Source organism: Eschrichtius robustus, chromosome 7, assembly GCF_028021215.1.
Source record: "Eschrichtius robustus isolate mEscRob2 chromosome 7, mEscRob2.pri, whole genome shotgun sequence".
Classification (NCBI taxonomy): Eukaryota; Metazoa; Chordata; class Mammalia; order Artiodactyla; family Eschrichtiidae; genus Eschrichtius; species Eschrichtius robustus.
The window spans coordinates 10,387,386-10,403,251 of record NC_090830.1 but is presented as its reverse complement, the minus strand read 5'-3'; the positions used below and the strand labels follow the sequence as shown (position 1 = coordinate 10,403,251).

Genomic DNA, 15,866 nt, shown 5'->3' with positions numbered 1-15,866 from the left:
AGTTTTCTGAGGAACCTCCATACTGTTTTCCACAGTGGCTGTACCAACTTACATTCCCACCAACAGTGTAGGGGAGGGTTCCCTTTTCTCCACACCCTCTCCAGCATTTGTTATTTGTAGACTTTTTAATGATGGCCATTCTGACCCATGTGAAATAGTGCATTGTAGTTTTGATTTGCATTTGTCTAATAATTAGCAACTTTGAGCATCTTTTCATGTGCTTATTGGCCATCTGTATTTCTTCTTTGGAGAAATGTCTCTTTATGTCTTCTGCCCATTTTTTCGATTGGGTTGTTTGTTTTTTTGTTGAGTTGTAGGAGCTGTTTGTAAATTTTGGAAATTAAGCCCTTGTCAGTCGCATCATTTGCTAATATTTTCTCCCATTCTGTAGGTTGTCTTTTCATTTTGTTTATGGTTTCCTTTGCTGTGCAAAAACTTCTAAGTTTGATTAGGTCCCATTTGTTTATTTTTGCTTCTATTTCTATTGCATTGGGAGACTGACTTAAAACATTGGTACGATTTATGTCAGATAGTGTTTTGCCTATGATCTCTTCTAGGAGTTTTATGGTGTCATGTCTTAAGTCTTTAAGCCATTTTGAGTTTATTTTTGTGTATGGTGAGAGGGTGTGTTCTAACTTCATTGATTTATTACATGGGGCTGTCCAGCTTTCCCAATACCACTTGCTGAGTCAGAGGAGGAAAAGCCAGAAAGGATAAAAGAAAACCAGGTTTTCCTCTGACTCTTTCTTAGGGGTTTCTTCCCTTTCTCTTTTAAATATTATCTTTCCCCAGGGTTCTGTCAGTGACTCTCTTTTTCTTTCCACCCCCTTTTCTTTGCACCTAATACACTTTCAGTCTCATCCACTGTCATGGTTATCAGTTTTAAATTGTGCTGTTGACTCCCAAAAACACATTTCTAGTGAAAACGTGTCTTTTGAACTAGAGTCCTAAGTCCATCATGACATTCTGTAGGCACCTCAAACAAACTCTCTTCCCTCCCAAGCCTAAACCTTCTCTTGTATTACTCATGTTGGTGTCTGGCACCACCATATACCCTAGACAAAATCTTGTCTTCCTAGTCTTCAATTTTTACCATTTCTATCCATTTAATCTCCAGACCCTGTTCTAGCTCTTAACTTTCTCTCAAATCCATACCCTTCTCTCAGGTCTAACTGCCACTGGACTGTAAGCTTCTGAGGCAGGAGTCACACATGTAGGGTTTACTGTGTGCGCCGTGAGGTCCATGCATTAGCCAGCATGTGGTCAGTGCTTAGTATGTGTTGAATGAATGTATGGAGGCGAGTGCCTTGGCTCAAGCTGTCATTGTTTTCACCCGAATTACAGCACTATTTTCCCTACCTGGCCACTCTGCTTTTAACTTCCTTTCAGTGTATTGTCTATACTGCCACTGGTGTGGTACGTATAAAATACAGCTTTAAAAAATCTGTAAATAATTTAATGTGTATTTCTGTGAAATATAAAGTCTTACAAAAAGTCGTAACCACTATACCATTAGCACAGCTAAAACTTTAACAATTATTCTTTCCCTTTTTTTCGCAAAATAAATTGATTTTGTTTTAGCCTTATGGGAAACAATTATTCTTGAATATCATCAACTATCTAGTCAGCTTTTCAAATTTTCAGTTTTTTCATAATTTATTTTGAAAGTTATTTACAGTTTTTAAGAATTTGGTTTCCAAATAAAGTCTGTACATTGCAGTTGGCTTACATTTCTCTTAAGTTTCTTTTAATCTCTTTGTTTTCCTTCCATCTCGTTCTTTTTCATCTGTTGAAGAAACCAACTTGTTGAAGTGGGAGTTGGACCTAGTGATGGTTCCTAGATAGATGATACTTTTCTCTCGGGCTCCTTGTTTTTAGGGTTCTGAAATTTTATTTTTTCTTTTTTTTCTTTTCTTTTTTTTTTTTTGTTGCTGCACCATGCAGCTTGTGGAATCTTAGCTCCCCGACCAGGGATCAAACCTGAGCTCTTGGCAATGGAAGTGCAGAGTCCTAACCACTGGATCGCAAGGGAATTCCCTGAATTTTTCATTATATGTGTTCCTTCCTGCATCTGTTTATTTGTGTTTCTCCTTCCTGGAAAGAGAACGATGCCCATGTTGCCTGTTTCCTTTGCCTTTTCTCTGTAACCTTTATCCCCCTCTCTTCTATTCTCCTTCCCTTCCTACCCCCTTCAGTAAATGATAGAATACACAGTCATGTGATGTGAGCTAACTGGAGTTAAGCAAGCTTTTTAAAAAAAGGATTAAATTATCAAAATATAGTTAGAGAGTAAAGTAAAATCAAATTCTGAGAGTCTGGTACCTAAACCTTTAGGTTCTTCCCTTCACCAAAATGTGAAGACTAAATTGGGTAGAAGTGTTGACCTCGTGAATAGCTACATAAAGTTAAAAAAAATTTTTTTTAAAGAGTTTTACTACGTCCTTGTCAATGTTGTGTTTTCTTCCTAGATCTCCTCATATTTTGGATTCTGGCAATGTTATAATGAATGACACTTTGACATCAGATGTCGTTGGTCGGAGAGTCGAAGTTAATGGAGAACATGCAACAGTGCGTTTTTCTGGCGTTGTCCCTCCTATGGCAGGTAATATATGATTTTGTGTGTGTGTGTGTGTGTGTGTGTGTGTGTATTTATCTTGTAGTTGTTTCTGGGTAGGCTTCTCAGTAGTGCTTTATAACACCAGTTTTGAGGAAACTAACAACCAAGTTATATGTGCCTCTGATATACACTTGTTTTACTTCTGTGACAATATCCTGTGATATGCATGGCTTTATTTGATTACACACTTATCTAATTATTCAGTGTTGCTCTTTTATATTAAGTCAACCTTAAAATATCTTCTGAGTAAACTTTAAACACTAACTAAAAATATTGAATTCCCATAATCTTAAGCTCAAAAATGAGGTAATATTTATGGAATTTCTCTTACCATTAATCCATGTGTATGTTGTAGTTTAAATTGATATAAATACAATTCTGTGTTACCGTTTTTAACTTATGATTCGGTATATATTTATCTGTGTTTCTGTAGCATCATTTTACTTGTATGTCCTTTTTTATTGAGATATAATTGACATATAATATTAGTTTCAGGTATACAACATGATTCAGTGTTTGTATACATTGCAAAATAATCACCACAATAAGTCTACTTCACATATATCACCACACATACTTATACATTTCTGAGAATTTTAAGATCTCTCCAGGACTTACTTATTTTATACCTGGAACTTTGTACCTTTTGACCCCTTTCATCCATTTTAGCCACCCCCCATCCTCCACCTCTGGCACCACCAATCTGATCTGTTCTCTGTATCTATGTGTTCTTTTCTTTCCTCCTCCCTCCCTCCCTCCTTCTCTTCCTTCCTTCCTTTCCCCTTTCCTTCCCCTTCCTTTCTTGTTTCTTTTCTTTTCTTTTCTTTTTACTTATTTATTTTGTGAATTTTGAGTATTTATTACTTTTGCATTTATATATATATATATTTTTAACATCTTTATTGCAATATAATTGCTTTACAATGGTGTGTTAGTTTCTGCTTTATAACAAAGTGAATCAGTTATACATATACATGTATCCCCATATCTCCTCCCTCTTGCGTCTCCCTCCCACCCTCCCTATCTCACCCCTCTAGGTGGTCACAAATCACCGAGTTGATCTCCCTGTGCTATGCGGCTGCTTCCCACTAGCTTTCTGTTTTACATTTGGTAGTATATATAAGTCCATGCCACTCTCTCACTTCGTCCCAGCTTACCCTTCCCCCTCCCCGTGTCCTCAAGTCCATTCTCTACATCTGTGTCTTTATTCCTGTCCTGCCCCTTGGTTCTTCATAACCATTTTTCTTTTCTTTTTTTTTTTTAGATTCCATATATATGTGTTAGCATATGGTATTTGTTTTTCTCTTTCTGCCTTACTTCACTCTGTATGACAGACTCTAGGTCCATCCACCTCATTACAAATAACTCAATTTCGTTTCTTTTTATGGCTAAGTAATATTCCATTGTATATATGTGCCACATCTTATTTATCCATTCATCTGTTGATGGACACTTAGGTTGCTTCCATGTCCTGGCTGTTGTAAATAGAGCTGCAATGAACATTGTGGTACATGACTCTTTTTGAATTATGGTTTTCTCAGAGTATGTGCCCAGTAGTGGGATTGCTGGGTTGTATGGTAGTTCTATTTTTAGTTTTTTAAGGAATCTCCATACTGTTCTCCATAGTGGCTGTATCAATTTCAATTCCCACCAACAGTGTAAGAGGGTTCCCTTTTCTCCACACCCTCTCCAGCATTTATTTATTTATTTATTTATTTTATTATTTTTTAAATTTTATTTATTTATTTATTTATTTTTGGCTGTGTTTGATCTTCGTTTCTGTGCGAGGGCTTTCTCTAGTTGTGGCAAGCGGGGGCCACTCTTCATCGCGGTGCGCGGGCCTCTCACTGTCGCGTTCTCTCTTGTTGCGGAGCACAGGCTCCAGACGCGCAGGCTCAGTAGTTGTGGCACACGGGCTTAGTTGCTCCGCAGCATGTGGGATCTTCCCAGACCAGGGCTCGAACCCGTGTCCCCCGCATTGGCAGACAGACTCCCAACCACTGCGCCACCAGGGAAGCCCCTCTCCATCATTTATTGTTTGTAGATTTTTTCATGATGGCCATTCAGACTGGTGTGAGGTGATACCTCACTGTAGTTTTGATTTGCATTTCTCTAATAATTAGTGATGTTGAGAATTCTTTCATGTGTTTGTTGGCTATATGTATATCTTCTTTGGAGAAATGTCTGTTAAGGTCTTCTGCCCATTTTTGGATTGGATTGTTTGTTTTTTTCATATTTAGCTGCATGAGCTGCTTGCAAATTTTGGAGATTAATCCTTTGCCAGTTGCTTCATTTGCAAATATTTTCTCCCATTCTGAGGGTTGTCTTTTCATCTTCTTTATGGTTTCCTTTGCTGTGCAAAAGCTTTTAAGTTTCATTAGGTCCTATTTGTTTATTTTTGTTTTTATTTCCATTTCTCTAGGAGGTGGATCAAAAAGGATCTTGCTGTGATTTATGTCATAGTGTTCTGCCTCTGTTTTCCTCTAAGAGTTTTATAGTGTCTGGCCTTACATTTAGGTCTTTAATCCATATTGAGTTTATTTTTCTGTATGGTGTTAGGAAGTGTTCTAATTTCATTCTTTTACATGTAGCTGTCCAGTTTTCCCAGCACCACTTATTGAAGAGGCTGTCTTTTCTCCATTGTATATTCTTGCCTCCTTTATCAAAAATAAGGTGACCATATGTGCGTGGGTTTATCTCTGGGCTTTCTATCCTGTTCCATTGATATATATTTCGGTTTTGGTGCCAGTACCATACTGTCTTGATGACTGTACCTTTGTAGTATAGTTTGAAGTCAGGGAGCCTGATTGCTCCAGCTCTGTTTTTCTTTCTCAAGGTTGCTTTGGCTATTCGGAGTCTTTTGTGTTTCCATACAGATTGTGCAATTTTTTATTCTAGTTCTGTGAAAAATGACATTACTATATTGGTAGGGATTGCATTGAATCTGTAGATTGCTTTGCGTAGTATAGTCATTTTCACAATGTTGATTCTGCCAATCCAAGAACATGGTATATCTCTCCATCTGTTTGTATCATCTTTAATTTCTTTCATCAGTGTCTTATAGTTTTCTTCATACAGGTCTTTTGCCTCCTTAGGTAGGTTTATTCCTCGGTATTTTATTCTTTTTGTTGCAATGGTAAATGGGAGTGTTTCCTTAATTTCTCTTTCAGACTTTTCATCATTAGTGAATAGGAATGCAAGAGATTTCTGCGCATTACTTTTGTATCCTGCTACTTTACCAAATTCATTGAATAGCTCTAGCAGTTTTCTGGTAGCATCCTTAGTATTCTCTATGTACAGTATCATGTCATCTGCAAACAGTGACAGCTTTACTACTTCTTTTCTGATTTGGATTCCTTTTATTTTTTTTTCTTCTCTGATGGCTGTGCCTAAATCTTCCAAAACTGTGTTGAATAATAGTGGTGAGTGTGGGCAACCTTCTCTTGTTCCTGATCTTAGTGGAAATGGTTTCACTTTTTCACCATTGAGAATGATGTTGGCTGTGGGTTTGTCATATATGGCCTTTATTATGTTGAGGTAAGTTCCCTCTATGCCTACTTTGTAGAGGGTTTTTATCATAAATGGGTGTTGAATTTTGTCAAAAGCTTTTTCTGCATCTATTGAGACGATCATATGGTTTTTCTTTTTCAGTTTGTTAATATGGTGTATCACATTGATTGATTTGCATATATTGAAGAATCCTTGCATTCCTGGGATAAACCCCACTTGATCATGGTGTATGATCCTTTTAATGTGCTGTTGGATTCTGTTTGCTAGTATTTTGTTGAGGATTTTTGCATGTATGTTCACCAGTGATATTGGCGTGTAGTTTTCTTTCTTTGTGACATCATGGTTTGGTTTTGGTATCAGGGTGATGGTGGTCTCGTAGAATGAGTTTGGGAGTGTTCCTCCCTCTCCTGTGTTTTGGAAGAGTTTGAGAAGGATAGGTGTTAGCTCTTCTCTAAATGTTTGATAGAACTCGCCTGTCAAGCCATCTGGTATTGGGCTTTAGTTTGTTGGAAGATTTTTAATCATAGTCTCAATTTCAGTGCTTGTGATTGGTCTGTTTATATTTTCTATTTCTTCCTGGTTCAGTCTCGGCAGGTTGTGCTTTTCTAAGAATTTGTCCATTTGTTCCAGGTTGTCCATTTTTTTGGCATATAGTTTGTAGTAATCTCTCATGATCCTTTGTATTTCTGCAGTGTCAGTTGTTACTTCTCCTTTTTCATTTCTGATTCTATTGATTTGAGCCTTCTCCCTTTTTTTCTTGATGAGTCTGGCTAATGGTTTATCAATTTTGTTTATCTTCTCAAAGAACCAGCTTTTAGTTTTATTGGTATTTGCTATTGTTTCCTTCATTTCTTTTTCATTTATTTCTGATCTGATCTTTATGATTTCTTTCCTTCTGCTAACTTTGGGGATTTTTTGTTCTTCTTTCTCTAATTGCTTTAGGTGTAAGGTTAGGTTTTTTTATTTGAGATGTTTCTTGTTTCTTGAGGTAGGATTGTATTGCTATAAACTTCCCTCTTAGAACTGCTTTTGCTGCATCCCATAGGTTTTGGGTCATCGTGTTTTCATTGTCATTTGTCTCTGCGTATTTTTTTATTTCCTCTTTGATTTCTTCAGTGATCTCTTGGTTATTAAGTAGTGTATTGTTTAGTCTCCATGTGTTTGTATTTTTTTACAGATTTTTCCTGTAATTGATATCTAGTCTCATAGTGTTGTGGTTGGAAAAGATACTTGATGCAATTTCAATTTTCCTAAATTTATCAAGGCTTGATTTGTGACCCAAGACATGATCTATCCTGGAGAATGTTCCGTGAGCACTTGAGAAGAAAGTGTATTCTGTTGTTTTTGGATGGAATGCCCTATAAATATCAAGTCCATCTTGTTTAATGTATCATTTAAAGCTTGTGTTTCCTTATTTATTTTCATTTTGGATGATCTGTCCATTGGTGAAAGTGGGGTGTTAAAGTCCCCTTCTATGATTGTGTTACTGTCGATTTCCCCTTTTATGGGTGTTAGCATTTGCCTTATGTATTGAGGTGCTCCTATGTTGGGTGCATAAATATTTACAATTGTTATATCTTCTTCTTGGATTGATCCCTTGATCATTATGTAGTGTCCTTCTTTGTCCCTATAATAGTCTTTATTTTAAAGTCTGTTTTGTCTGATATGAGAATTGCTACTCCAGCTTTCTTTTGATTTCCATTTGCATGGAATATCTTTTTCCATTCCCTCACTTTCAGTCTGTATGTGTCCCTAGGTCTGAAGTGGGTCTCTTGTAGACAGCATATATATGGGTCTTGTTTTTGTATCCATTCAGCCAGTCTGTGTCTTTTCGTTGGAGGATTTAATCCAGTTACATTTAAAGTAATTATCGATATGCATGTTCCTATTACCATTTTCTTAATTGTTTTGGGTTTGTTATTGTAGGTCTTTTCCTTCTCTTGTGTTTCCTGCCTAGAGAAGTTCCTTTAGCCTTTGTTGTAGAGCTGGTTTGGTGGTGCTGAATTCTCTTAGCTTTTGTTTGTCTGTAAAGGTTTTAATTTCTCCATCGAATCTGAATGAGATCCTTGCTGGGTAGAGCAATCTTGGTTGTAGGTTTTTCCCTTTCATCACTTTACATATGTCCTGCCACTCCCTTCTGACTTGTAGAGTTTCTGCTGTAAGATCAGCTGTTAACCGTATGGGCATTCCCTTGTATGTTATTTGTTGTTTTTCCCTTGCTGCTTTTAATATTTTTTCTTTGTATTTAATTTTTGATAGTTTGATTAATATGTGTCTTGGCATGTTTCTCCTTGGATTTATCCTGTATAGGACTCTCTGCGCTTCTTGGACTTGATTAACTATTTCCTTTCCCATATTAGGGAAGTTTTCAACTATAATCTCTTCAAATATTTTCTCAGTCCCTTTCTTTTTCCCTTCTTCTTCTGGGGCCCCTATAATTCGAATGTTGGTGTGTTTAATGTTGTCCCAGAGGTCTCTGAGACTGTCCTCAATTATTTTCATTCTTTTTCCTTCATTCTGCTCTGCAGTAGTTATTTCTCCTATTTTTTTTAAAATTTTTAATTTATTTATATTTATTTTTGGCTGTGTTGGGTCTTCATTTCTGTGCGAGGGCTTTCTCTAGTTGCGGCAAGCAGGGGCCACTCTTCATCGCCGTGCGTGGGCCTCTCACTGTCGCGGCCTCTCTTGTTGCGGAGCACAAGCTCCAGACGTGCAGGCTCAGTAGTTGTGACTCATGGGCCTAGTTGCTCCGCGGCATGTGGGATCTTCCCAGACCAGGGTTCGAACCCGTGTCCCCTGCATTGGCAGGCAAATTCTCAACCGCTGCGCCACCAGGGAAGCCCTGTTTCCCCTATTTTATCTTCCAGGTCACTTATCCGTTCTTCTGCCTCAGTTATTCTGCTATTGTTTCCTTCTAGAGAATTTTTAATTTCATTTATTGTGTTGTTCATCACTGTTTGTTTGCTCTTTAGTTCTTCTAGGTCCTTGCTAAACGTTTCTTGTATTTTCTCCATTCTATTTCCACGATTTTGGATCATCTTTACTGTCATTACTCTGAATTCTTTTTCAAGTAGACTGCCCATTTCCTCTTCATTCGTTTGGTTGGTGGGCTTTTACCTTACTCCTTCATCTGCTGCGTGTTCCTCTGTCTTCTCATTTTGCTTAACGTACTGTGTTTGGGGTCTCCTTTTCACAGGCTGCAGGCTCGTAGTTCCCGCTGTTTTTGGTGTCTGCCCCCTAGTGGCTAAGGTTGGTTCAGTGGGTTGTGTAGGCTTCCTGGTGGAGGGGACTGGTGCCTGTGTTCCGGTGGATGAGGCTGGATATTGTCTTTCTGGTGGGCAGGACCACATCCGGTGGTGTGTTTTGGGGTGTCTGTGACCTTATGATTTTAGGCAGCCTCTCTGCTAATGGGTGGGGTTGTGTTCCTGTCTTGCTAGTTGTTTGGCATAGGGTGTCCAGCACTGTAGCTTGCTGGTTGTTGAGTGGAGCTGGGTCTCAGTGTTGAGATGGAGATCTCTGGGAGAGCTTTCGCCGTTTGATATTACATGGAGCTGGGAGGTCTCTGTTGGACCAGTGTCTTGAACTTGGCTCTCCCACCTCAGAGGCACAGGCCTGACACCTGGCCGGAGCACCAAGACCCTGCCAGCCACATGGCTCAGAAGAAAAGGGAGAAAAAAAGAAAAGGAAGGAGGGAAGAGAAGGGAGGGGAGGGGAGGAAAAAATAATAAGAAAGAAAGTTATTAAAATAAAAAAAATTCACTGAAAATTAAAAAACTAAGAAGTAAAAAAAAAGAAGAAAGAAAGAGGGAGTAACCAAACCAAAAAGCAGATCCACCAATGATAACAAGTGCTAAAAATTATATTAAAAAAAAACACAAAAACGGACAGAGAGAAACCTAGGACAAATGGTAAAAGCTAAGCTATACAGACAAAATCACACAAAGAAGCATGCACATACATACTCACAAAAAGAGAAAAAAGAAAAAAAAACTATATTAACAAGAAGGGAGAGAGCAACCAAATCAATAAATAAATTGAATGATAATAAGCTCTAAATACTAAACTAAGATAAACATAAAACCAGAAACGAATTATATGCAGAAAGCAAACCCCAAGTCTACAGTTGCTCCCAAAGTCCACCTCCTCAATTTGGGATGATTGGTTGTCTATTCAGGTATTCCACAGATGCAGGGTACATCACATTGATTGTGGAGATTTAATCTGTTGCTCCTGAGGCTGTGGGAGAGATTTCCCTTCCCTTCTCTTCTTTATTCACACAGCTCCCGGGGTTCAGCTTTGGATTTGGCCCCACCTCTGCGTGTAGGTCGCCTGAGGGCATATGTTTCCCGCCCAGACAGGTCGAGGTTAAAGGAGCAGCTGATTAGGGGGCTCTGGCTCACTCAGGCCGTGGGGAGGGAGGGGTACGGATGCGGGGCGAGCCTGTGGCGGCAGAGGCCAGCGTGACATTGCAGCAGCCTGAGGCGTGCTGTGCGTTCTCTTGGGGAAGTTGTCCCCGGATCACGGGACCCTGGCAGTTGTGGGCTGCACAGGCTCCTGGGAAGGGAGATGTGGAGAGTGACCTGTGCTTGCACACAGGCTTCTTGGTGGCTGCAGCAGCTGCCTTAGCATCTCATGCCCGTCTCTGGGGTCCGCGCTGATAGCCGCAGCTCGCGCCCGTCTCTGGAGCTCGTTTAGGTGGTGCTCTGAATCCCCTCTCCTCGCGCACCCTGAAACAGTGGCCTCTTGCCTCTTAGGCAGGTCTGGACTTTTCCTGTACTCCCTCCCGGCTAGTTGTGGCGCACTAGCCCTCTTCAGGCTGTGTTCACGCAGCCAACCCCAGTCCTCTCCCTGGGATCTGACTTCCGAAGCCCGAGCCTCAGCTCCCAGCCCCCGCCCGCCCCGGCGGGTGAGCAGACAAGCCTCTCGGGCTGGTGAGTGCTGGTCGGCACCCATCTTCCGTGTGGGAATCTCTCTTCTTTGCCCTCTGCACCCCTGTTGCTGCGCTGTCCTCCGTGGCCCCGATCTTCCCCCCGCCCCGCCACCCCCAGTCTTGCCAGTGAAGGGCCTTCCTAGTGTGTGGGAACTTTTCCTCCTTCACAGCTGCCTCCCAGAGGGGCAGGTCCCGTCCCTATTCTTTTGTCTCTGTTTTTCCTTTTTTCTTTTGCTCTACCCAGGTACGTGGGGAGTTTCTTGCCTTTTGGGAAGTCTGAGATTTTCTGCCAGCGTTCAGTAGGTGTTCTGTAGGAGTTGTTCCACATGCAGATGTACTTCTGATGTATTTGTGGAGAGGAAGATGATCTCCACGTTTCACTCCTCCTCCACCTTGAAGGTCTCTCCCCCTTTCCTTTCCTATTCCTTCCTTTCCCTTCCTTTCTTTTTTCTTTTCTTTCTCTTTTCTTTTCGATTCCACATATAAGTGAGATCATATGGTATTTGTCTTTCTCTGTCTGACTTATTTCACTTAGCATCATAATGCTCTCAAGTTCTGTCCATGTTGTCGCAAATGGCAAGATTTCCTTTCTTTTTATGGCTGAATGATATTCCATTATATATATGTACCACATCTTCTTCATCCATTCATCCATCAGTGGGCACTTAGGTTGCTTCTGTGTCTTGGCTACTGTAAATAATGCTGCAGTAAATATGGGGGTGCAAATATCTTTTTGAGTTAGTGTTTTGTTTCCTTTGGATTAATACTGAGAAGTTTAATTCTAGGTTCTATGGTACTTCTGTTTTTAATTTTTTGTGGAACCTCCATAATGTTTTTCATAGTGGCTGCATCAATTTACATTCATACCAGCAATGCACAAGGGTTCCCTTCTCTCCGTAGCCTAACCAACACTTGTTATCTCTTGTCTTTTTGGTAATAGCATTTCTAACAAGTGTGAGGTGATATTCCTTGTGGTTCTGATTTGCATTTACCTGATAATTAGTAATCTTGAGCATCTTTTCATGTACCTGTTGGCCATCTGTATGTCTTCTTTGGAAAAATATCTGTTTAGAGCCTCTGCCCAATTTTAAGTCAGATTTGTGGTTTTTTTGCTATTGAGTTGTATGAATTCTTTGTATACTTTGGATATTAACCCCTTATCAGATAAATGATTTGCAAATATTTTCACCCATTCAGTAGGTTGCCTTTTCATTTTGTTGATGATTTTACTTGTGTTTCTTAATGGTTACATTTAGTATAGTACATAGTTTATTTAATCACCCCCCATTTTTAGACATTAATTTCTAGTTTTTTACTTTTGTAAACAACAGTATAGTAGACTTACTTATATGTTTTAGTCAGTCAAGAAATATTTAAGTATCTTCTGTGTATTAGGAACTGGCTTGAATCAATCCAGTGGGATTCAGTGAAAAACTTATACCGGAGGGTCTCAAAGTGTGGTCACTGACCAGTATCAACATCACTTGGTTACTTGTTAGCAGTGAAAATTCTGGAGCCTCACCCCAGAACTACTGAATCAGAAACTCTGGAGGTGGGGCCCAGCAGCCTGTGTTTTAAGAAGCTCTCCAGGGTACTTTAATAAGTTCACTAAGGTTTGAGAACCACTGAACTAGGTAGATACGGACTCTGCCTTCATGGACCTAAGGTTTACCAGGATATTTAGTGTGGAGAGAGTTTCTTCCCTTATTTGACTTGAATTATTGGTAAATTGGAAGAGAAAGTAATATTTAATCTTTTTTTTTACATATATATATTTTTTTAATTTTTAAATTTTATTTATTTTCTTATACAGTAGGTTATTATTAGTTATCCATTTTAAAGCTGAATAATATTGCATTGTATGTTTATACCACATCAAAAATAATAATATACTTAAGAATTAACCAAGGAGGTAAAAGACTTGTACAATGAAAACTATAATGCACTGCTGAAAGAAATTAAGGAAGACATAAATAAATAGAAAGACATCCCATGTTCATGGATTTGAAGAGTTAATATTATTAAAATGTCAATACTACCCAAAGCAATCTACAGATTCAGTGGCTATCCCTATCAAAATCCCGAGGACAGTTTTTGCAAGCTCTTTTTTAACTAGAATATTTAGTCCATTATCGTTTTATTTAATTGTTGATAATTTGGGTTTATGTCTACCATCTAATTATTTACTTTCTAATTTGTCTTGCCTATGCTCTTTTTTGCTTTTTTTTTCTTTCACTGGATTAATTAGTTTAAAATTTCCCTCTAATTTGGTATTTATACATTTTTATTATTTAGTGGTTACCCTAGAGATTAAAACATACGTCTTTGACTTATAAAAGCCTAATAAAAATTAGTAATTTTACTTCTTCCTGGACTCATGCAAAGACCTTAGAACACTTGAACATTAATTCCACTTACCTGCTTCCTTATCCATATGTTGGATATTTTAATCTGTGTATTTTATTTTATTTAAATTTTTTTTTAAATTTTATTTTATTTTTGGCTGTGTTGGGTCTTTGTTGCTGTGTGTGGGCTTTCTCTAGTTGTGGAGAGCGGGGGCAACTCTTTGTTGCGGTGCATGGGCTTCTCATTGCTGTGGCTTCTCTTGTTGCGGAACAAGGGCTCTAGGCGCACGGGCTTCAGTAGTTCTGGCACACGGGCTCAGTAGTTGTGGCTCACGGGCTCTAGAGCGTGGGCTCAGTAGTTGTGGCACATGGGCTTAGTTGCTCTGCAGCATGTGGGATCTTCCCGGACCAGGGCTCGAACCTGTGTCCCCTGCATTGGCAGGTGGATTCTTAACCACTGTGCCACCAGAGAAGCCCAATCTATGTGTATTTTAAACCCAAAGAGCTGATGTTACTGTTGTTTCGTATTTCAGTATTAATTTAGACTTACCATATATTTACCATTTTGTTGCCCTTCATTCCCCTCTGTATCCTCAGGCTTCCTTCTGGGATAATTTTCTTTTTCCTTGAAGATCACCCTTGTTGATATTTCCTTGTTGAAGTTGCCTTTACGTTGCCTTAAAAAAAATTTTTTTTTTAGTTGTGGTTACATATATATAAAACAAAATTTGCCATTTTACCCATTTTTTCCATTAAAATTTTAAAATTGTTATAAAATATATGTAACAAAATTTACCATTTTAATCTTTTTATTGAAGTATAGTTGACTTAAAACATTATATTAGTTTCAGGTGTGCAACATAGTGATTTGATATTTTTATCAATTACACACCATTTTAACCTTTTAAAAATAGACTTTGTTTTTTAGAATAGCTTTAGGTTCACAAGAAAGTTGAGTGAAAGGTACAGAGATTTCCCATATACCTCCTGCCCCCACACACGCATAACCTCCCCCATCATCAACATCTCCCACCAGAGTGGTACATATTTCACCCATTTCTGTTAATGGCCTTTGATGTACAAAAGTGTTTAAATTTTATGAAGTCCAGTTTATCTGTTTTTTCTTTTGTTGCTTGAGCTTTTGGTGCCATATCTAAGAATCCAGTGCCAGATCCATGGTTTTATAGATTTATCCTTAAGTTTTAGGATTAGAAATATATCCTTAGAAATAAAGTTTTCTTCTAAGAGTCTTATGGTGTTAGGTCTTATTTAGGTTGTTGATCTATGTTGAGTTATTTTTTTTATCTATTGTGAGAGTTGGGTGTCCAAATTCATTCTTTTGCATGTGGGTATCTAGTTGTCTCAGCACCATTTGTTGAAAAGACTGTCCTTTCCTGTTGAGTTGACTTGACACTTTTGTCAAAAACCAACTGACCATGTATGGGTTTATTTCTGGATTCTCTACTCCTTTGATCTGAGCCTTATGACAGTACCACACCTTTTTGATTACAGTAGCTTTGTAGCAAGTTTTGAAATTGGAAATTGTAAGCCCTCTGACTTTGTTATTCTTTTCCAAGATTGTTTTCGGTATTCAAGGCTCCTTGCTTGCCTTTACTTTTTTGAAGGATATTTTCACCAATTACAGTGTTCCAGATTACCAGGGTTTTTTTGTTTGTTTGTTTTTAACTTTTTTTTTTCCCCCAGTATTTCGAAGATATTATTCATTTATCTTTCTGGCTTTTACTGTTTCTATGGAGAAGTCAGTCAACTATTTCTGGTTGTTTTCCTTTGGAGATAATCTGTTTCCTCTCCCTCACCCCGAGCTGTTTTAAGATTTTTCTCTTTGTCTTTGTTATATGGCAACTGGTGGAGTTTGGTTTTGCTTTGTTTTGTTTTCTTTTTTGTGTGTGTTTTTTTTTTTGTTTGGCTTGCATTTGTACTGTTATTGTTCTTAGACCTTCTTAAATGTGTGGCTTGATGGCTTCCTTTAGTTTTGTAATAGTCTCAGTCATTATTTCTTCAGAGATTGCTCTTCCCACAATCTCTCCCTACTCTCTTTTTGGGGCTCCAGTTCTATTATATACATGGTAGACCTTTTCGTTGTATTCTCTGTGTCTCTTACATGCTAGTCTGTTTTTCGTCACTTGTTACTGTGCTATGTTCTGTATATATTTTTTTCTGACCTGTTTTTTAAAAAAATTATGTATAATCTATTGTAAAAAAACTATCCATTGAATTATAATTTGAATTATTGAATTTTTCAGTTCCAGAATTTCCATTTAGGGTTTGAAAAAAGTTTAAAAATATTTCTGCTGAAGTTCTCAATTTTATCTTTTGTTTTCCTGAAACTATTAAACATATGTAAAACTCTATTATGCAGATGCCCAGTGGATCTACCGTTATTGGCTGTTGTTTTTCTTGGTTTTCAGTCATAGATGCTTATCTTTTTCTATGCTTGGTTGTT

The 15,866-nt window shown here is 38.3% G+C and overlaps 1 protein-coding gene across 3 annotated transcripts in view; it reads left to right on the top strand.

The window, feature by feature from the left end:
• Positions 1 to 15,866, top strand: part of TBCE (tubulin folding cofactor E) — a 93,325-nt gene that overhangs the window by 30,469 nt on the left and 46,990 nt on the right. For all 3 annotated transcript variants that reach the window (XM_068547573.1, XM_068547571.1, XM_068547572.1), the window contains exon 2: positions 2,469 to 2,602. In XM_068547573.1, the coding sequence (XP_068403674.1) occupies positions 2,503 to 2,602 (100 nt within the window). In that variant the 5' untranslated portion in view covers positions 2,469 to 2,502. The remainder of the gene's footprint in view (positions 1 to 2,468; positions 2,603 to 15,866) is intronic.